At 32.3% G+C, this 22,445-nt stretch overlaps 1 protein-coding gene across 2 annotated transcripts; it reads left to right on the forward strand.

Annotated features, from left to right (window-relative positions):
* The first annotated feature begins 583 nt into the window (after positions 1-583).
* On the forward strand, positions 584-14,293 carry LOC111061372 (SIFamide-related peptide). 2 transcript variants are annotated; one of them, XM_022349065.2, is made up of 4 exons: positions 584-663; positions 3,778-3,921; positions 10,977-11,068; positions 14,278-14,293. In XM_022349065.2, the coding sequence occupies exons 2-3, from the start codon at positions 3,798-3,800 to the stop codon at positions 11,063-11,065; spliced, it is 213 nt and encodes a 70-aa protein (XP_022204757.1). In that variant the 5' UTR covers positions 584-663; positions 3,778-3,797; the 3' UTR covers positions 11,066-11,068; positions 14,278-14,293. The 2 variants fall into 2 exon arrangements, with proteins under 2 accessions (XP_022204757.1, XP_039298407.1); XM_039442473.1 differs by lacking the exon at positions 584-663 and adding an exon at positions 3,310-3,455.
* Positions 14,294-22,445: the final 8,152 nt, after the last annotated feature.

Genomic DNA, 22,445 nt, shown 5'->3' on the forward strand with positions numbered 1-22,445 from the left:
ATCATGGATGTTGCTGCAACATAGAAGTATCAACCTGGACAACTATCACAATATGGAACTTTGTGAAAATGAACTTCTATCGCAACATGATGAACTGTCTACACGATATCTATTGCAACATGGATGTGTGCAAATCAAGATAGACATCCACTGCAACATAGAAGTATCAACCTGGACAACTATCACAATATGAAACTTTGACAACATGAACTTCCATTGCAACATGAGGTCTACGGATATCTACCCCAACATGCACTTTGTGCTAGTTAAGCTGAATATTCATTGCAACATCTGCTGCAACATTGGAGTATCAACTTGGACATCTATCCCAACATTGAAGTGGCACCTTCACTACTAGAAAACGAACCAAGTATTGTTGTGATACTGTTGATAGCTACTGTCCAAATAATCATGTTGTTATTGCAAGAAGTGGGTGAGATGGTAGGTGGCAATTCACCTGCTCGTGACTGTATAGGGAAAGGTGGGAGGCAATCTAATAGAGCTTGAGATTGAGTTTTGAGAGTGGAGACGAAGGGTTTGTTTCGAACCACCCATCAGCCCACCATGGGGTGGACCATAAAAGCCTGCCACCCTACTGACTCTCAATCAGTCCGAGGTAGAGCGCAAAGCAAGCACAACCCAACTCAACTCACACCGCACAACGTAAGTTACACTTACACACGCTCACCCAAACCTTATCAAAGTACACACATCAATCACCCCTGTCTTATCAAACTATTTTTGAAATTATCTACACTTTCCCCTGTCTGAAAATTGTTGCATCGTAACATACATTGAGCATTGAATAATTCTCAATTTGTTCTTGTATTATCTGATTCTTTTTGAAAAAGAAAAGAATGAGATTGAGCATTGAATATATCAAACTATTATTGAAATTATCATCCCTATTAAAAAAAACATTGAAACATCATCTACATTAAGCATTGTATACTCTATAGGAGCATCAAATCACAATCATGGAGTATTTGAAACAATACTCATTATTTTCAACTCGAAAATATCATCCAACTACAATCAAAACCAGAATAATATTAGAATCGTTAAAATAATATTAATACAGAATTATACCTGCCGTATCAAAAAATTGAAATTATACCTCGTTGCGTCCGTCGCTTAAAAAATGGTTACAACCTTGGAGAATTCCGAACAATATTCATTATGCAGTATTTGATAATAATTAAACTCAAAAATATTGTCGGCTACTAATATTTTAACGGTCCAAATTCATTAATAGCGAGAATGAGCCTTATTAAATAAATATATATAAAATTTCATTGATTTTTTGCTCGAAAATGTAGAGAATTTGAAACAATACACATTATTTTTAAATCATTCGAATCAATAATATCGCAGCCAAGAGTTATAACACTGTGAATTACTCATAGTGAGTAGATTTGTGATTTTGTCTTCAAATTTATAAAAAAAAGTAATGATCATATTTCTCAAGTTTCTAATTGATTCTTTTCTGTGGTCATTCCCATAATCTTTATAAAGACTTTTGAGTGTTCATAATAAATTAAAATTGGCCTATATACAGTAATCTTTCAATGAGTCACTTCTTTAACAACTTCATATCAAAGATCAAAGAACACTCGAAGAACATTATTCTAATAAACTTGAAAGTTTCTTGATCTAGTCAGTTACATCGTTGCCATAATCATAAAGAGCTTGAAAAAATTACTTATATTTCCCGGAAAGCATTCCAGAGAAATATTGCATCTTTAGTATGTACAACACAAACAGTACCTATATATTGTTCTGAGAACTACTTCGGTGGTTTTAACCCAAAACTAGTGGGAAATGTAACAGGACAAGCTTATAATCACTAACTTGTCATACAAACAATATTTACAAAAATTAGGTGTTATCTGAATTAGCAAGCTATCCATTCTTTGCCTTTAGTTTTGGATACGTAGGCCTACTGTAAACTTATAATAATTATCTAATCTGCTTCACGATCGTTTTACATTTTAGTTAATATCCGCAAAATCATTCATCTCGTTATTATAGGAAATCTGGAATGATTATGTTATTCTATGTGAACTTAAACATCTACAAGAGTTTTTTAGGCGGACACGCCGGCAGTCTTCAATTTTATCCAACTTATACTAGTTGAAAACTGAATCAACTAGGTACCTTACTTACCGTGAGTTGCGAAATGTGTAAGTTACCGTACAGACCGAATAATCCGTTTTCTGAGAGAGGTACAGGATTATGAGAAAATCTCCAAAATTGCTAATGGGGATTAATAATATGTTTCATAACAATCTAGAAGAGTTGTTACTCAGAAAAAATCTGTGTACTTACTGAATTCTATTTTTCAAATGCCTTCAACATTGGTGATTTTTATTGTTTTCATGCGTTTTCAATTAGTTTTTCCAAATTATAAATAACGACTATCCATAAGTTTTTGTGTCGACAGGTTTTACTGAGGACTGGAAAAACTGTGTTGAATCGAGGCTCTACAATTGGCCGTTAGTTGTTGATCAATCAGGTTGAGCTCTGTTTTTGTCCAAGACAAGACACGCCTACAGTTTTCCGAATATGGGCATGATAACCGTAGAACAACAACAATAATTAAAGAAATATCAAGTAAAAACCAAATACAAATTAAAATTGAATTTCCACTCATATTTGTTAGTTCCTTGGTGTTTGTGTATTTTTGTAGTTCAACGGTTCTCATGCCGATATTTGGGAAACAGTAGGCGTGTCTTGTTTCGGCCAATGACAGACCTCAGCCTTGATTGATAACCTAACGGTCAATCGTAGGGCTTCAACCACACAATATATTTTGCTGAATGCTGGATTTTTGAGCTTTCAGTTTACAAGATATTGATGATGGTGTAACAAACGAAACTAGTATCTCAAAATCGTCTCAACGGATCAGTGGTTTCGGCAATATCAAGTCGTTTTCTGTTAATATGGATACCAACCACAGCATCACCTTCAAAATCACACCTAAAATATAATTGGTAGATGAATGGACTGTGATGTAATGATAGAAAGTGCAACTTTCAAACTCTCCTGGACTCGATCCATGTCATTTTTACAAAATAATGAATAATGTTTTCACAATTATATTTTCAACTAGATTTCCATTAAAGTTGATAAGGATTGATTTCCATTAAAGTTGTATAGGATAACACTTCTAATATCCATAATGGAACTTGAACAGACTCATCCTACAGTGATAACTATGCCATCTATCTGTGTTTTTCATTACAAAGCACGGGACACTTGATGAGTAGTGTTATAACACAGATGTATAGTTACCACATATGCAGCCATAGTAATACCACAGATGTCTGAACAGCATATTAGCAGTGTCGAAATCAATAGTTAATAATTGAAAACATTTTTTTCTATCTATAACAAAAGTTAGCGTAATCGAGGTCTCCTGTGATTTGTGTGCATACTTGCTGAGGTTTCCTTTGGTGAATATCGGATATCCTTCCTGTATCACATCCCATTGCTCTCTTCCTAAAACTCAATTGAATAACAGCATTCTTAGGGTAACCAGCTTACTTGAGAGTGCTTTCGACCCACTTCCATCCATAGAGAGAAGCTAGCATAATCTATCTATTTTATGCTATCTTCTCTCTATGCTTCCATACTCTGAACCACAACTGTATTGAGTGTTCTTATTCAGACTGCTTTCGTTCTTATTAACTTTAATTAAAATTGTATTGTAATTATTTTTATTGTGTAAAAATAAGTGAAATTAGTTCAATTTGCTGTTTCAATAATCTTTTCCAGATATAAATTGCTTGTGTAAAATGGTACGTATCTGTCTGGCAATGTGCATCTTGGTATCCATCATCCTGGCTTTTGTGGATGCTGCATACAAGAAGCCTCCGTTCAACGGCAGTATATTTGGCAAAAGAGGAAGCACTATCATTGGTTAGTATGTTTTCATAATCCATTACGGTACCGTATTTCATTGCTGTCACTTGCCACTGGTGAATAACAATGAATCAGTATATTTTATCGACTGTTGATTCTGAACTGGTTTGGTCGGTTGAAAATTCTTCAACTTATCTTCATGGTAAGTTATCAACTTACCTCCTGGTAACTTATCAACTTATCTTCTTGGTCAATCTTCAAAAACCTCCAGAATGCATTTGATTCAAGTTTTTATTGATGCAGACCACAATATATGCTGGCTAAGATACAATTTTGTAATGCCTAGAAAGATTGAAGATTATTCAATATTTTTTACTAAGTAATAACATAGAGAAACAATAGCTTAAGTAGATATCATCCCATGGTATAGGGCGTTTATGTCGCAACTTTTACTGTTATCTCAAGCTGATAGTCCACGTAGTTCTTTCCCGTGAAGCTTTATGACGCTGGTAGTCTCTCATATTGTGCCGTTCATACACTCTTGCCCGATCAAAACAGTAAAAATTGACAATAATCGACAGTAATCGGGTTGAGATAACAGTAAAAGTTGCGACATAAACGCCCTATACCATGGGATATCTACTTATGCTATTGTTTCTCTATGGTAATAAATAATCAATTTAATTCCAATATTATAATAAATTGTTGTTTCAAAATTTAAAATATCGACAATATTCACTACCTATATTTAAATTTTAAGATAAATTTTCTACATAGGGTACCACTTGAAAACTAGCATGTAACCCTTGCTTTGCACTGGGGAAAATTTGGTGTTATAAAATGCAATCTTCTTATGTCCAGGAAACATTAAAAAAAAAAAATAGAATTATTATTTATTATTTTGTTCAAAACTACGTGGATAATCTTCATAAGAGTTAAAAGGGTATCAAGGGATATCCATCACACATTACCGCACTACCTGATTGACGGTAAAGATGATGTTATTAGAATAGATATCAGTTATGAAATGTCTTTGTCAATTATCAATAAATAGAAAGCAAGTGAATTCAAAACAATAATTTAGGATGTAACAGACACTATGGGGTATTGCTTGGTCAGTCAGCTAGAAATTTTGAATTACCAGAACAAAAATGGAAATATTTCTTTCAACCAAAAAAAATCACATAAATTTCACAAAATTGATTAGCTGAAACAGAATTGGCTTTTGAAAGAAACAGAATGACAGTTCTGGGCTTCTAATACCGTAAAAGAATAAAGTACACATGTTCTATGAAAACTATTCCAAATGCATTTTTTCCATGCTCTAATAGTCTCAATTTCTCCATCATTCTCTATTATTCTTCTATCTATCGTTTTTATTATGTTTTCTTGAGTTGAATTATACATTGAACTAACATTTTTCAGGAAGAGTTTAAAGTAAGGTAAATTTATCAAAGAGATCATTTCTAGCCCTGAAAATAGTACATTCACGACTTAATTTCATGAAAGCAGCTCCCATGATTAGGCCTAACTTCTATATATGTCTGTATGGATTCAGAAAAAATACATGTTATGAAGGTGGGTGCGATTTTAGCTTGGAAGTGTGGAGTTGAAGCAGTCTTGGAGTGCAAGAAGCAATAAACCAAGCTAGAAACCTTAAAGGCATGCGTGGCATAACAGGGAAATCTAGCATAGTTTCAGTTTGAGATTCTTGTTGGGAAACAAGCTGGGGGTTGAAGGATGCTTTTCAAGAGCGACGGAAAGTTTTTGTTCCAACGATTACCTCTCCCGGAAATCAAATGGGAGTGAGTGTTTTCCTCGAGAGAAAGCATCACGTAATGACAGCACGTCATTAGGAACGTCAGCTGAAAACAACAATGCCGAGGGAATGATTCGTCAGTAGTTCTCAGAAAACTAATACGGATTTCGCTACATTCTAGTTTGTTTTGTAAATGAATTAGAATTCGAGCAGTGAAGTTTGGTGATTAGATGACAGTTTAATCAACATTTCTAAAACAAATCACGTATCGAATCAGTTGTTTTGTTAATTAAAAAGTACAGTTCTGTTATCAAAGATTCTCTAAATTCAACAAATGATTTGAAATTATGTTTCTCCAATAGTTTATTATACAGGTTTCTCTAAACTTAACAAATAATACAAAAATAGTTTTAATATTTCAATATTTGAAATATCAAATATTGAAGACAGAACTCCAGTTGAATCAATCATTAATGTCTGACTAGTTAATGACGACAATATTAAAGAGCTTACAAATTGAATTAAAGAGATGAGTTTGAAAGTTCTGTGTTTATTTTAAACTGCAATTTGCCTTCGGCATGAAACAACTCAGAAAATAGGGCTCACAAAAGCATGACAAAGTCGCAAAGTGAGTTTTCTTGAGTTTTATCGCATCGAGTTGACCTTGCTCTCTGTTGAAACCATAAACTAATTTGCTCCCATTGTCCGATCTATTTGTAGTAGTTTTATGCAGTTAATAATTTACAGCATGAAAGTCATCAGTTGAACGAGCATACCAAGTTATAATAATAATATCGAGTGACCTGGCTGGCTCAGGTTTGGTGTCAGAGTATTCAGGTCGCAACTGATCAATTTCAGGACATCTGACATGACCTAACTACTGCTTTTTAGGCAGCCGGGACCGACGAGTTAACGAGTCCATCTGAAACACGGATTGACATAAGAAACGTGTCCATACCAAGTTGATTCAGTTAGTTTTAACTCAGTCTACTTCGAGTTAACTTATTCAAACTTTACATTAGTTACCGTAGTTTGGACACAAAAGGTTCACGGCGTTGTCCGTTTATTTGTATATTCGATTGTAACGATCAAACGCTTTGATCAATCATCTTCAAATTTTGAACACAGATTGAATTATCCAATGTTTTTGCATTTTTTTTCTAAATCAAATCATACATATCAAATTAATGTTGACTCACTTCCTCGACCTTTCAAGGCGAAACAGGAAAACATCGCAGATGTATCTAGATCTATTGATATAATCAATTAAGGAGATGTAATTATGGAAAATCATAATAATTATATTATGATCCATATGATATAACTATGGAAGTTGATTACTTTTTAATACTGATATACTACATGGAATTTCACCGTGAACGTGTCATTTTATTTATGAACGAAAAGGTCGCTCACCGCTGATTACTCGCCTATTATCGTGGATGAACGAATGAGAAGTACTACACAAATAATAATCATATTACGGTATTGTAAATTATTGTGATTTTAACGTAAAATAATCGTCACTGGCAGACTTGGATTGATTTATAATTATCCTCGAAGTTTCCTTAAAACTTATAAAAAGAAAAGAGAATATTTTTCAGATACTTTTTCCCGGTGAATGCTATTTTCTTCAACCTGTAAAAAAGCAAAGATAAATGTTTGCTTTCCACTGTGTCTGTTGAAGGAAGTTCACTTGTACCATTGTCGTGTTAAGAGACAATGACAATTGCGCAGCCAACATGGAGGGCTTCCATTAGAGGAGCTCAGAGATCACTCAAAATCATCGTTTTCCACTTCATCGCCGGGTTTAAGTGGAAATCTCTCCCAGTCACCTCCTCCCCTCTCCCAAACGGACCACTTGAGCTTATCCTTGAGTGACCGCAACTAAGTGATACATCAACAGATTGAGTTATCACGGATTTTCGTCTTATAAATCGACAGCAGCGATTTTTCTATTTCTAGTATCCTCTTCTCTCCTATTGATTCTTGGATGTCCACTCTCTATTGTATTTCCTCTGTCACAAGTATTAACGGGAGGTAGTAACACACACTTTACACGTCCACACAGTACTTCAATATTTGTTGAGTACTTCAATACTTTTTGAGTACTTAATACAATAATTACTTAGGTCAATACTTGTTGAGTGGTACTCCAATACTAGTCGGAATATGACACTCATTGCCGTAGAATGATATTTTTATCTCTTTTCTGTATAGGGCTACTTGTAATATAAATGTAATATAAATGGCTACTTGAAAATGGCATAAATGTCCGAAACATGTAGTGATAAAATATTTCAAAAAAAGGGTACTGAGATTTTTATTTTCTTTATATTTAATGATATTTTTTTCTATTCATTGATTTTTTTCTGCTAAGGACGATGCGTTAGTCATACCCAGCTCATTTTGAATTTATTTTGTATGAATGTTAAACACAGACATGTACTTGAATGAGTTTGTGGAGTTGTTAATTTGTCCGTCTATGTCTATGTCAGTCTACTGGCATATAGATCTAGAATCTATAGGGACCAACAAAGGCATATATAATATCTATTGTTAGAGATGATACTCCAACACAAATTCAGTTGGGGATCCAAAGTAATCTTGAACTCTCGTAACTTCATTTAGTTAAGGTTTTCATTCATTTGAAATTTAAAAGGAGTAAAAATAGAACTAACCTTATGGTTGTATCAAACGTACAACTTTATCGTTGTATGTGGCTGCGATAACATCAAGTCTTTCCTAACAATCAATCTCTCATTAGAATTGTTTATTTAGCTACTTATGTATTTTGCATAAGTGTTTTTATCAAATGAACATTTTTGTGGTAAATCTCTAGACAGACTGTTGACTTACAAGGTGAAAATATTGGATGGATAGAAGAATAGGTTGTGATAATATTAATGTAATCTGTCCAATCGATTGCAGTTGTCAATCTACTCTGTCAAATATCGATATTTTCCAGTTAAAGTGTAACATGAATATGAAGTGTAGTTTCGGGTCTTTTCAAAAAATAAACAGACTTCATTCTGTATTACATGTAAAAAATTACGGTAGATTCAAATCGACGGCAAATTGAAACACAGTTTCTCCCATAAAAAGATAATATTCCGGTTACACTAAATCCATTATTAATATTGCATAATTTGCCAGTCTCGATTTAATGAGTTTAATATCTGGTTACAACTGGTTGAACTTTAGAAAATGAAGTAAGAACTCCGAGGTGAGAGTGAAAAATGATCAACAATTTAGCCTGCTAATCTAAGGTGAAATCAAGTCTCTCTTTTATAATAATAGTGAGGTAAGGTCCTAGTGACAAATGAAACACTTTGAAAGTTTATACGTTGACTGAGATCTCCTGCATCATAAATAAAGGAAGGAATAAAGAATTACTTTGAGTTATGGTCTTGTTGATAATCTACGAAGTTATCATATTGTGTTCAGTGCTTGATTTGTAGGAATTGAGTGTTGCAACTTCACCTAAATAGATTTTTATCATGCTTACACAATTTCTATAAATATCAAGCATTTCTTACCAAGACAATTCCTGTGCCTATGCTTTAACCTACCCTTATTCGAATATACCCCTTTGTAAACTTCTATTTCTCATTGAAAGAGACATCGGAGCGCTGTACCACCAAACATAATAAAGGTGTGTCCACACAGAGAGGGGTCAGGCGTTCCGAATTCCGATTTCTTGGAAACTGAATAAATGAAAACTGATCTCAACTTGTACCAGAGAGAGACGCCTATCATATTATTAAACTGATACTGAAGCTTGAAATATTACCTCTATGCCCGATAGAATTATATTCGTCTTCAATGTATTTTCAATTCAGGAATCCAACTAGAACACATATCCTTTAAATAAACACCTACAAGAATAAGTCACTAACACTGGGGTGTGGTAAACCCCAACTCATTTCTTATGATAATTCCTAAAAATGTCGATAATTTTCGAAAATTCTTTTTACAGATCTATTCTTTGTTACTTTTAGTGACGAACACATTCTTGTATAAGTATCTCATCGGGTTTCCTCTAATCATTGCACTTTTAACACTTGATTAATAGAACGCTTAACTTAGAAAACTGCATACGTTAATTTAACACTGGGGTATACCACACCCCAGAACCGACAGTTTCCGTCGCTGACTGGACAGAAGCACACTGAGGTTCAGTGTCAATGGGGCAAATACATCAGAATAATGTAAATAGAATTTACGTAGGTGTGGAACATCCCAATACTTTGTCTTGAAGGAGGGAGAACTCAAATAAAAATGTCTGGGGTGTGGTACACCCCAGTGTTATATTTAGAGGATATTTAGACCGCCGCCATTTTGTCCATAGAAAGACCGTGGACCGCAGAACTGGGAACGCCTAACCGCTCTCAGTGTGCACCTGAACACCCTGAATCCCTGGAAAGTAACTGCTCAGATAATTGTAATAAATGTTGTTACAACTACCTGGGCAGTGGGTAAATTGCAGAAGCAATATGACCAATATGAATATTATTTATATATATATATATATATATATATATATATATATATATAATATATATATATATATTAACATATAAAATAAATACCTAGATGTAAATATTTATGATAATATTATGCAGGTGAGAAGAAATCATCTAGTATAATGTTATTCCTATGTAAATTTGCATTCTTTCAAAATTTTCTTTCAATCATTATTAGTTTCGAATAAGACGTATCGTAGCTTCTGTTTATTGGAATATTTTTTAACATATTATGTAGGTAGTTGTGATGTCATCTGATTCTTGTAGGCTACTCCAGGTACTGTACCTATTAATAATTTTTTATCGTAATGTTTTATATAATTCTTTTTCAATTTTACGTGTGAGTAGAGTTTTTCATCCTTACTTTCTCAGCTTAAGACCTTGTCACACCGACTACCGCCAGTACCGCTGGCGGCAGCTAGCTAGCGGATAACGTTTTTACAAGCCATGAGCTCGCGGTGGTAATCTCGACTAGTGGGAGAAGCCGGCTCCTTCTTATGAAAATCTCTTTCCGTATATTCAAATAATGACAGTCACACCACTCGCTTTGCATCCACTCTGCGAGCTAAGAAAAATCTGTGAATGAAGGTTTGCTTTTGACAAACGTGACTGGAGCATCGCAACGCAGTGATGCCCTGCGTCATCATGACGCAGTGTTCTGCGTCACAACTAACAATTCACATTAAACAGTCAGCACTGGTTGAATGAATCTTTTTACAGTTTCAAGCGAATCTTACTGTTGAACAAAACAACACAATACGAACTTATTAAAATAAAATAAGCGAATGCTAATATTAATATTCTTTTCCTTGTTTATCTCTTTTTAGAATACGAGAATGCGGGAAAAGCACTTTCTTCTCTTTGCGAGATAGCATCAGAAGCCTGTTCAGCATGGTTTCCATTGCCGGATAATTAGCAAGTAACTATTCAATTGTATACAAATATACTCAAAGTTCCCTTTCAATTTAACATGTCCAGTCTGGAAATCTTAACATTTTCTTGATAAATATGTCTGAATATGAAAACTTCTATATTAAATATAAATAAATTTTATTGTCCAATCAAAATCAGTTAACCACTGAGCCCTTAGCTGACGAAAGATTGAAGATTCTGGGACTCTCAAACTTATCAAATAAGCATCACTCATTTTATAATATTCTGTAAAGTTAATCATTTTTATAAAATTCAATTTTTTTAGAAAGGTCAGCGGTGAATTTATTTCAATTGAAATTATTTCAATTCAGTTTTTCCTTGGCATATGCTTTCATACATGATAATAATAACTCATCAATTTGTTATTGTAATTTGTAATGAAATATGATTAGACCCTACAAGACTTTTTAAGAGAATATCTAACAGATTCATATAGGCTTACTGTGAAGAAGAAAAAATGAGGATAAACTAATCGCAAGTTGTAATGAAAAGGAACAAAATTATTCATGTTGGCTAATGAAATAATGTGACTATGGAAAAAGTCTAATTATTTTCTCCTATCGTATTAAACTAATTTCGAACTTGTTCCAAGATAATTTATTTCACAACAGTATTATAATCACCGAGAATAACAGGTTTAATTTATTCTGAACGTACACATTATAGAGAATTATTGTGAATAATATTGTCGAGTCCCAGCCAACATTTAAATTGAACAATATCTTTTGTAGATTTCTAGAAGTAAAAATATTCTATTGTTCTATTTAATAGGTACTTCTCTGTATCGATTATAATGTTTGACAGGTTGAACGAGAAGTGAATTATAATTGTTTGGTTCAAACAAAAATAGTAACGAAATCTACAAAGCCATAGCTGCTTCTCGAACAATCTATCATTGAAAAACTCGATAAATCACTCAGTTCATTATTTTTTCCTCATTTTTGCTAAGGGTGATGCTAACATGAGATACATGATACTTGTGCGTGGGTAATGAGGCGGATGATAATGAGAAATGAAATATTCCATGATTCTCAATAGTTTTTTTCTGTTCGCTGATCATTTCATTCCAATGATAATATTTTCCAATAACAATCGCCAGCTTTTCCTTATTTTTACGCATTGCTTACATACATGATCATATTTTACTTATGTGCTATCATAAATCAGTACGGTTTTATCCTTACCGTACCTCTACAATAATAAGAGTCGTGTTATAGTGGACATTTATTCCAGTGTTCAGTGTTACAAACACTATTCATCAATTCTGTGTTGTTAGTTGATTTGAATTGATATATTTATCTTAATATTTTGATTTTCCATCAAATATCTTTAATAGTTTTCCATTCTTTTATCAGCTCACATCTTTCCTATATGATGATTATAAAATAACAAGCATTTGTATCAGTTATGCATGTGTTTCATAATATTAGATACATGATTATAATTATAAAACAATTAATTTTATATAAGGATCCTAATCATTTCAAAATAAATATTTGTTAATAAGGATCATCAAAATTTTGCTCCTTATTTAATTTACTTATTCAATTACAGTACTCCTTTTTCAACACTGATACACATACATCTTTCATAGAAGTTAATAAATGTCTAATTTAATAAAACTGATTCTTACAAACTGTAATTTTCAAGAGTATCAATAACTAAAAACTACTATCAATTTGTAAAATATGCAGGAACTACATAGATGAATAGCTAGGTAATAAATTATTTTTACTCTTTTTATTATCATCAAATAATTTGCCAATTATCATTTTTCAAATAAAATAAAAATCAATTCAATAGATTAAATTTAAGCTTATAAATTATTTTTACTCTTTTCATTATCATCAAATAATTTACCAATTATCATTTAAGAAATAAATTCAATTGATTCAATTTAAGATTTTCAACATATTGAAGGAATGTGAAAGAATATTGAAAAGTTTAGAAACTTCTGTGTCCATTCCTCACAATATGATGATATTCTATTTTTCAAAATTAGTTATTCAATCAAATTCTTTATTATTGCTTCATCTCTTCTAACTTATAATTTATTTTCAACTTTTCAGTATATATTTTTCTAAATCAATAAAATTGTTGATTTTTCTCCTTCAATTCTAGGCCTATTGAGTTTTAAATAAATTCTATTCGGGAGATTATTTACTTATCATCTTATGTTGTAGTAATGTAAATGCATTAGAATTGTATAGAAGTGGAAGAAAGGGCCGGCTGCGCCCTAACTTCGCCCTCCAAGTTAAAATAGATTAAAATAAAGGCAGTCCATATATCCCTCTATCTCCATGTTATTGTATTGAATCAGTTTTTACAGCATTCACTTGTCCATAGAAAACAGATTTTTTTATTATTATTTCGAAATCTCCAAAATGTTCTTCACATTACAGTTCTAATACACTTTAATATAGCTCTACTATCAATATTTTTATCCAGTAAGGCAGCTACCGTACTCAATTATAGGCTATAGGATTTCTCTGCTGTTATAGAGTTTCAAGCTTATTTTGTAACTAATACTTTCAATTATTTCTAATTAATAATAGAAATCTTACATTGAATCACAAATTGTATGAGGTGAAGATTTCTATGAAAATAATCGAACAACAAAAGTCTCTGAGAAATGACAAGAAAAAAATTTTTGCGCGTGAATTTCAATCTAAACAGAAATATTCTCAGATCTGTTGAAAGTAAAATTAGTTTATTGCATTGACATTTTGAGGATGGGTATAATGAGCTTGCTGGTCAATTTCCTTTATGATGATACCAATTCGATTATAAGTCCCATATCTCCGTGCAGACAAACAATATTTAAAGTTGACATTTCTACAACTATCAATATTATATTAATAGATATAAACTCAACTGCTTATGGTTGACTGACCCAGATTCTTCAATTCCTTCAGATTGACTCTGCAGAACGTACATTATTTTAAACTTTCAATAATTATTTTATATACATTTTCACTCTCAGTTAAAACGAATGGATTAAAGAAATTCATAATTAATGCAACTGTTCTTTTTCAAAATTAATCTATCAGTATAATATTATATGAGTTATAGTAGCCCATATCTGTCAGTATCATTACGGTGTTGATAAAAGATGATTGAAACGGAAAATAAAAAGTCTCCAAATATTGATACTTGATGTTGCAGCGTCTTAATTATCACTTTCTTTTTTTGCAGCTTGCTAATGGATAAATAAAAATTGATAATATGAAGTAAGTGAAGCTTGTAATAAAGCCTGATTAGAAAATTGTGAGTTTCTTTTCTAGATCCCAAAGCCTTGTGATACCACGTTCAAATAATATACTATCTAATAATAATATACAATAATATACTATCTCAATTCAAATTGAAATTTATAGACGGTACCTCATTAATCGATAAAATTTGGAACCAATATTCTGATTGTTGTTTCACATCATTGGAGCCTTCAGACTTCAGACGCAGCCCATTCTGCAAATTTATAGGTTACATTTTTTTCAAAATCTATTTATTGCAATAAAATAGATTATTTTTAATTGTTTCAATATCTTATTCATTTATCAATCTGATGATAATTAAAATATAACTCCGGTGAATAGCAAAATTGAAGCGTTCAAATTATATGAACAAGGGGTGTACTTGATCCTACCCAACAGATGTGATTGTAAGAAGAAATTTGACTACTCTATTGGGTATAAAATAATTCTTCTTGTTTAAAATTTTAAATCAGTTGATGTATGTTTGTTCTAAATGAATTATATGGCATCCTAAATTTAATTGAAAGATAGTCAACCAAATCTGATGACATTTATTTTCATTTCATAAAATCTAATAACCCTCTACAATTCACCAATGATATCAATTATTTACACATGAACAAGGAGTGGTTGTCAATGGACTGAATTGCAAACTTTGGTCTTTTCATGATTTACAGGAAGGGAAAGCTTGGACCTTCGTCGTAATTTAGTTACAAAAGGCTTTCAAGTCTAACCGTACGCAGCCTTTAGAGTGTCACTTGAATGCTGAGGGAGCCCATAATTTTATCGCATGCTAAAATATAGTCAAATGCGATTTTTAAGTTTTCCTTTATACTATTCATGTAAGTGTATTCTAAGCAGCACCAGTTGAATTTCATGAGAAAATAAGGATTATATGATTATATGTCTACCCCGTCGAAAGTGTGTACCATACTAAAAATATGCAACTGTAGAGGAATACTCAATTTAAACCACATACCATACAATCCAACATTTAAAAATAATATACTGTATTAACAAAATTGGTGGTCGGACTATATAAGCTGGAATATAAAATATGTCATTTTCCATTGTAAAATCATGTATTTTATTCCAAAATCAGGTATTATTAAATTAAAAATTAGGAATACATGGTTTCATGAATTCGTCGGTTGTAAAAACTTTCAAAATACTGCAAAACAACAAATGAAACAATTCATTTTTAGAATAGGTGGATGAATTAATTTTCCACGGTGGTTCTTATTCACTTTTAGTAAACGACGATTCTCTGATAATCATGGCATTTAATATAATTGAATACCGTCAAACCGGCTAACTTGGGACAGCTTTCAATTTTGACTTGAAATTCAGTTCCATTATTATTTTAATAGTTTATTTCTCTTTTGCTCAAAACTCAGGTCTTTAATAATACTCCAAATATATACATTCAATTTCATTATTATTACAAACTGTTCTGAAAAAAATATGGTGTCCCAAGTTACCCGCAGAGGTTGGGTAACTTGGGACACCAATATAATTTAAATAAGACAATTAAGTGGTTAAAGGCTAACTTTTGACATTATATTTTGATTAATATGTTTCATATTCATAATAAAAATACTTTAACTGTAAAATAATTGAATAATAGATAAAATAATTGTGTTTAATAATTTAGTGTTCACAATAGAAGTTATTAAAGGCTCAATTTCTAAGTCAGTGATAGTAGATTGTTATGACTGTTAAAAAAGTATCTTAGCTGTTAATTAGATGTTCAAAATGTTATTAAATATTTTCAATGATGTGTTACCAACAAATCCACAATGCCAGAACTCGGAATGAATTGCACAGACAGCTGGTAAGTTGGGATTGGAAAGAAGGGGTTAAACTGTCCCAAGTTAGCCGGTTTGACGGTAGTAATTGTTATTATTACAATAATTCTACTCTACTTTATTGAAAGATTAATCTTGTAGCTAGGTTTTTTTTCTTCAATCAATTTTGACTGCATCACCTCTTTTGACTGTAAACTAAAAGTAATGTGGAAATCTGTTATAAATACTTACAAGTCTAAACTTTTCAGTATTCCAAGTGGAATGCTTTGCAGACCACTCTGTATGTACATAATAATAACAATTATTATATCCAGCAATGAGAATGGAAAATATGCTACAGTAATTGCATTTTTCCAAAGTCTTCATCTTGAATTGAACTGCTGGTCACAAATCTAATAAGTACCGCATTTTACTTTTACAACAGGTCTTAGAGACCTTATTGATCTTACTAACATCATGTTAAGTTGTGTCCGAACGCGTTTCAAGGCACTAGGTGCTGTCTTCAGAATACAGGGAGTAGCCTGCATTGATATTTGATGAGTTTACAGAGCATATGTGAGTAGTGTAGACACTACTAATATCAATCACAAGATAGTTATTCAATTTACTAAACATAACTTTTAGTTGAGTTATTTTTGGTAAATTGAATAACTTTTTCAAGAATTGATATTTTCAGAAAATTTTTGTTTTACTAGATCAACAATACCATAAAGAATCTATTCTCTAAATCTCATTGATTTATAACTTACCGAATTTGAAATGTTCTGTCCCAAAAATTCAAACTTCAGGCGCTCATATCTCAAAAAGTAATGATCAGAAAAAAAATGTTTCTTGAGAAAACTTTTTCATTTTGATAGCTTGATGATATACAAATCGAAAAACTTTGAAAAATATCACGAGTAGAAAGTTTATTTTTAGCCTTTGCACAGCCTTAAGCATACTGACCTCAGAGTGAGTTATGGAGCTGCAAAGGAGAAATTTGACATTTCAAATGCTCTCTCCTGAACGGGAGAGGATTTCACAAATCTGATTGCAGATTCTTGTTAATCTTTCAAGGTTTCAAAATAAGAACAACCAATTTGAAATACCGCTTTTTTATTGTATTCAACATAGAAAATATAGAGTTCTTGAACACTCTTTGGTCACATGTAAATTCTTGTTACTGAGTAATTCTATTACTAATATACTAATTTAACAAAAAGCACCTTATCTTAAAGCACCTATTAGTAAATATACATCAGTCAATAAAACTGTTCTATTTCCACACATTCATGAGACCTTTCACTAAATAGGTAACATATACCATACAGGAAAGATAGCATATTTTGCTATGTTTTATTTATCCTAATACTCATTCACAAAACATATTGACAAGCATAAAAAAACCATTAACATTAACAATTATACAGAAGTTATATAAGGTGTAGTAGTACAGAAGTTATAAGTTATATAAGTTATATGTATATAAGGTGCTCTCTATATTCTATTTGATAAGTATGAATGATGGCGTGTCAATAGATTATAGTGATACTGTAACTGACCCTCATCATACAAGGCAGGCTGATGAGGGTTTTATCCGGGGTGTCAGACCAAACTGCACTTTATTTAAAAAATCTTTTATTTTCCTGACTCCTAAATTTTTCAATCTTCTACCTTCTCCGATAAAAAACTTATACAATAACTGCAATAGAATACAGCTAATTAAAGGAAACCTGAAAAAATTTCTCCTCTTCTTCAGCCCTGAGAGATTGGAAGATCTTTACAACGTCATTGTTTAAGTAAATACTTAATTGGAGCAAATACTTAAAATTGGATCCAGTACACATTAATTCTTTTTACAAAAACAATTGAAGTATATTACCTTATAGAAGAATTGGTTATAAATTATCACCACAGATATAAGCATTGTTAATTATTAAATTGTTAAATGCATCAATGAAAATCATTAAGACCTATGAGTATACCTTATAAAATCATCTATATATCTCTAAAAGCAAATATACACTAAGATAATCATTCATCATTGAGGATCCTCATTTGATTAATTTAATCAAATGGCTAAATGATGTAAGCCTAATTCATTTGCCTTTGCTTTAATCTGTTTATATTATTGTTATATTTAAACTATTGGTTAACTTGGCCTGACTACCTCGATTTTTATCAGTACTTTTGTTATTTGAATTATATTCAGGATAGATTTTTTTTTGTATTTTTTAGTTCTTGTTATATTTTATTGTATTTATTTTCCAACTTCAATATATTTTATCTATTGTCATTATTATTTATTAATTTAAGTTTTGCTTGTTTTGAACTGTCCTTTAGTTCTGTTCAGTGATGCTCCTGCAATGCGAACGTGACCTTGTTATCTAGGTCTTTGCATGCAGTATTTTATTTCGTGCATTAATTATGGTGTATTTTTGTAAAACAGTGTAGCTGTGCTAGATTACATTCCATCATCCTATAATGAGAATTAATACAATTAGTATTATCAGCAAGTTTCATATTTATTCGGTTAAAAAGTTCTCTTAAGTATTGTTTTATTATAATAGGAAACGTAAGAAAAATCCAACCTAAAGAGCATGTACTTCTTCTAAAACCAACAAAATTGGAATTGGTAGGAGATAATGAGAAGCAGAGTAGTGAAAAAATAAGGAAAAGTCTGAAGGAAAACATTCCAAAGAAAGAAAATATAAGAGTAAAGAAAACTGTTAATGTTCGAGGCGGCGGCCTTCTTATTGTTCTGGATACATTGGATGATAAGAAAAAAATACTAACAAACAAAAGCTTACAAAAAGGAGGGATAAAAATCATGGAGCCTGCAAACAAGAAGCCAAGGATAATCTTGTACGATGTCCCATCAGATGTAAATAAAGAGGAGCTGTCAGAGATCATTTATGAAAATAATTTCTATAACTCGGGAATCCAAAAAGAAGACTTTGTCAAAGGCTGCGTCCCATCATTCAAGTTAGGCCCAAGAGATAAAGATACCCTTCATTGGGTGTTTGAATGCGATCCTGAAATAAGGAACTAATAATTAACAAGGTAAAGCTGTTTATCGACTTTACATGCTGCAAAGCAAGCGACTATACTGTAGCTCAGAGATGCTTCCGGTGCCATGGGTTCAATCACGTGATGAAGCATTGTAAAAAAGAACAGGATGTCTGCGGGCACTGTTCAGTTATAGGACATAATTCTAAAAACTGCCCTTCCGAAAAGGAAATTCCAACTTGTGTTAATTGTAAAAAGAATAATAAGCCAGCTAATCATAAAGCCAATGACGCAAAATGCCCATGTTATAGAAGAGCACTGCAACAAGTTATTGATAGAACAAACTATGGGATTGCTTAAAAAAATGAAAAATAGGATATTGAAAAAAGAAACTCTAATTAAGCCTAGCATCAATAAAGAGAGCCGTCGACTATTGAAAAATCTCTAAAAAAGATAAATAAGCTACATGTAAATAAACAAACGTCAAAAAGTAGAGTATCATTAATTCAGAATTACGGTGAATATTCCGATATTAATTTAGCGTTTGCTTACGTAGGAGAAAATAAGATTCGAGTCTCAGATGGATTCTCGCACGTACTAAAGTCAAAATCGCTGACGCTAGAGGAGTGGTGTAGCCTTGAGCCAATTAGTCTACAAAATAAATGCTCGGCGATCTTACTGAAAACAATCAACACGCCTGACAGTAAACAATTAATTCGGAATTACTTGTTGCCCGTAAATGATTATAATGCTCTAGAAGAAATTAAAAAAGTGCTATTGGAAATAAATGAATGGGCATCAATGAATTATCCACTTGTCGTAGGCATAGATGAATTCAGCCAGCTAGCAGATTTATCCTCAATTGATTTACTCAGTTTTATCTTATCAACTAATCATTTGAAATATATATTTTATCATAGGGGCACTAACAGCATGAATTTTCTCAATATTCCAGAACCAGATCGGCCAGAAGAAAAAGTATGCCCAAGAGGTTATCTACCAGAAGATAGCAAGCACCATAACTTTCTAAATTGCATGATTGAATTGAAAAATCTTTTACAGCAATATGATAAAATAAACGCAGATATTTTCAAAGAAGCTCTTTCAACACTTCGAACCGAAAATCTTCATGCTTCATCGTCGGTCTTCAGAGAAATTGAATTGAGGAGTATGAATGTTTACGATAATGAATTAAAAATGTTCCTTCTACCAACTACTTCAAAATATAGAATGGGATTCAGTATGGAGGGAGGCGGAGCTTACGTATCATTTGACAACAGTTCTCGCAGATTTAGAACCAATGAAAAATATATTATGGTTAGTCGAGACACTCAAGTGATGCTTAATGAGGAACTGTTGGATGCTGTTTCGAAAATTGATATATCTCGATGCAAGATACCGAGAATCAGATGGATTGATGGAGTTCCAGGGAGCGGAAAACACATCTAATTGTTGATAAACATCGACCAATGGAAGACCTCATACTAACTCAAACAAGAGCCGCAATCAAAGGAATAAGATCAACTATACAGGAGAAACACGGAAATGAATTCAACTCAATCATCAATTCAATTACAGAACCGTGACGTCGTTTCTAATTAATGGCTGCCACAAAAAATATAAGCGCGTATTCATCGATGAAGCTGTCCTTATGCACGCCGGCTTCGTGGGATTCGTCTCTGAGCTGACAGGCGCAGACGAGATAGTACTGGTTGGAGACTCAAAACAAATATCTCACATCGAGAGAAGTGGTTTACCAGCAGTCTGGAAAAATATTTCTGTTTTCGCGGATCCGGATTCTTACCAATCAGTAACCAACAGGTGTCCAATGGATGTGTGCTGTCTGTTGTCTAACTACTACAATGATATCTGCACTACAAATAAAATTATTCGATCAATTGAACCAACAATAACTAACGGAGAACCTCACAACCTACAACCACAAACTTTAATCCTCACATTCACGCAATCAGAAAAACAAATGGTACTGGAAGCTGTTAAAAACAAGGCTCCCGCTGGCTCATTAACAATACTAACTATACATGAAGCTCAGGGTTTAACGTTTAGAGATGTTATCCTAGTGAGGAAGAATACTAAACCACTCAAGATTTACAATAGCATTCAGCACATAATAGTAGCACTTAGTAGGCATACCAACTCATTCAGATATTTAACAGTTGGAGAGCAAGATCTCATGCTGTCATTAACTCAAAAAATACAATCAGTTGAGGACAAGGATATCTACAATTGGCACACAAATAATTATAAACACAAAAACAAAAATGGCTGATTTGATGGAGGATTTGGATTTATTAGACATTGAAGACTTTTCGATTCCAAATTCACAAGATGTCAACAATAATATCCAACCTTTCAACTTGAAAATCATCAATTTCAACATCAGAAGCTACAATAAAAATTTTGAAGAATTTCTTATTCAACTGGAAGACCTGAACGTGGATTTCGACGTGATAGTCTTAACGGAATGCTGGATTGCTGGTGGTGTTTCCTTGAAATCAATTAATAATTATACCTGCCACAAAACAGAAAACAATATCTACAGAATGATGGAGTAATAATTTATGTCAAATCCGACTATTTTGTCGAAATAAAAGAAATTGCAGTTAGGCAAGCCAACTGTTTGAATATGCATTTAAAAATTGGGAAAGATACTTTTGTTATAACAGCGTTATATAGATCTCCATCACACTTGGACTTAACAGAATTTCTCATTGATCTGAGGCAGATTTTGAATGATAATGGAAAGTATTTTCACATCGTTCTAGGAGATTTGAACATCAACACAAAAGAACCAAATCAGCACAGGCAACTGGAAGACTATGATAATCTACTCAGTGAATATGGATTCCTACATTGTATAAAGCAGGCAACTCGTATTGGAAATAATAGCGCTTCATGTATAGATCATATTCTGATAAACTTAAAAAAGATATAATACCAATAGTTTTCCCAAATTCTATTACAGATCATTTTATAACTATTCTGGGAATTAAATATGATGCGGTGGAACACAATCACAACAGAAGAAAACCTACTATGAAAGTATTGATTATAATAAACTTTCATTAGCACTAACAAATGAGACCTGGAATTCCGTGTACCTGCAGGAATGCGCTGATAGTGCTTTGAAGAAAATGATAGAAATACTGAAGAAATACACAGAAGAATGTAAAGTTATTAATAGAGTATCGCACACAAAAAGAAAAATTAAGCCTTGGATTACAAATGGATTAATTACATCAATAAGGAAGAGAGATAAATTACACAGACAAAGCAAGAATAATACAGCGAA

Source organism: Nilaparvata lugens, chromosome X (genome assembly GCF_014356525.2).
Source record: "Nilaparvata lugens isolate BPH chromosome X, ASM1435652v1, whole genome shotgun sequence".
In the NCBI taxonomy this organism is placed as follows: Eukaryota; Metazoa; Arthropoda; class Insecta; order Hemiptera; family Delphacidae; genus Nilaparvata; species Nilaparvata lugens.

Coding starts and splice junctions, on each gene's coding strand:
- LOC111061372 (XM_022349065.2), top strand. CDS start 3,798: ATGGTACGTATCTGTCTGGCAATGTGCATCTTGGTATCCATCATCCTG. Junction 3,922..10,976: donor AAGAGGAAGCACTATCATTG/GTTAGTATGTTT, acceptor ATCTCTTTTTAG/AATACGAGAATGCGGGAAAA.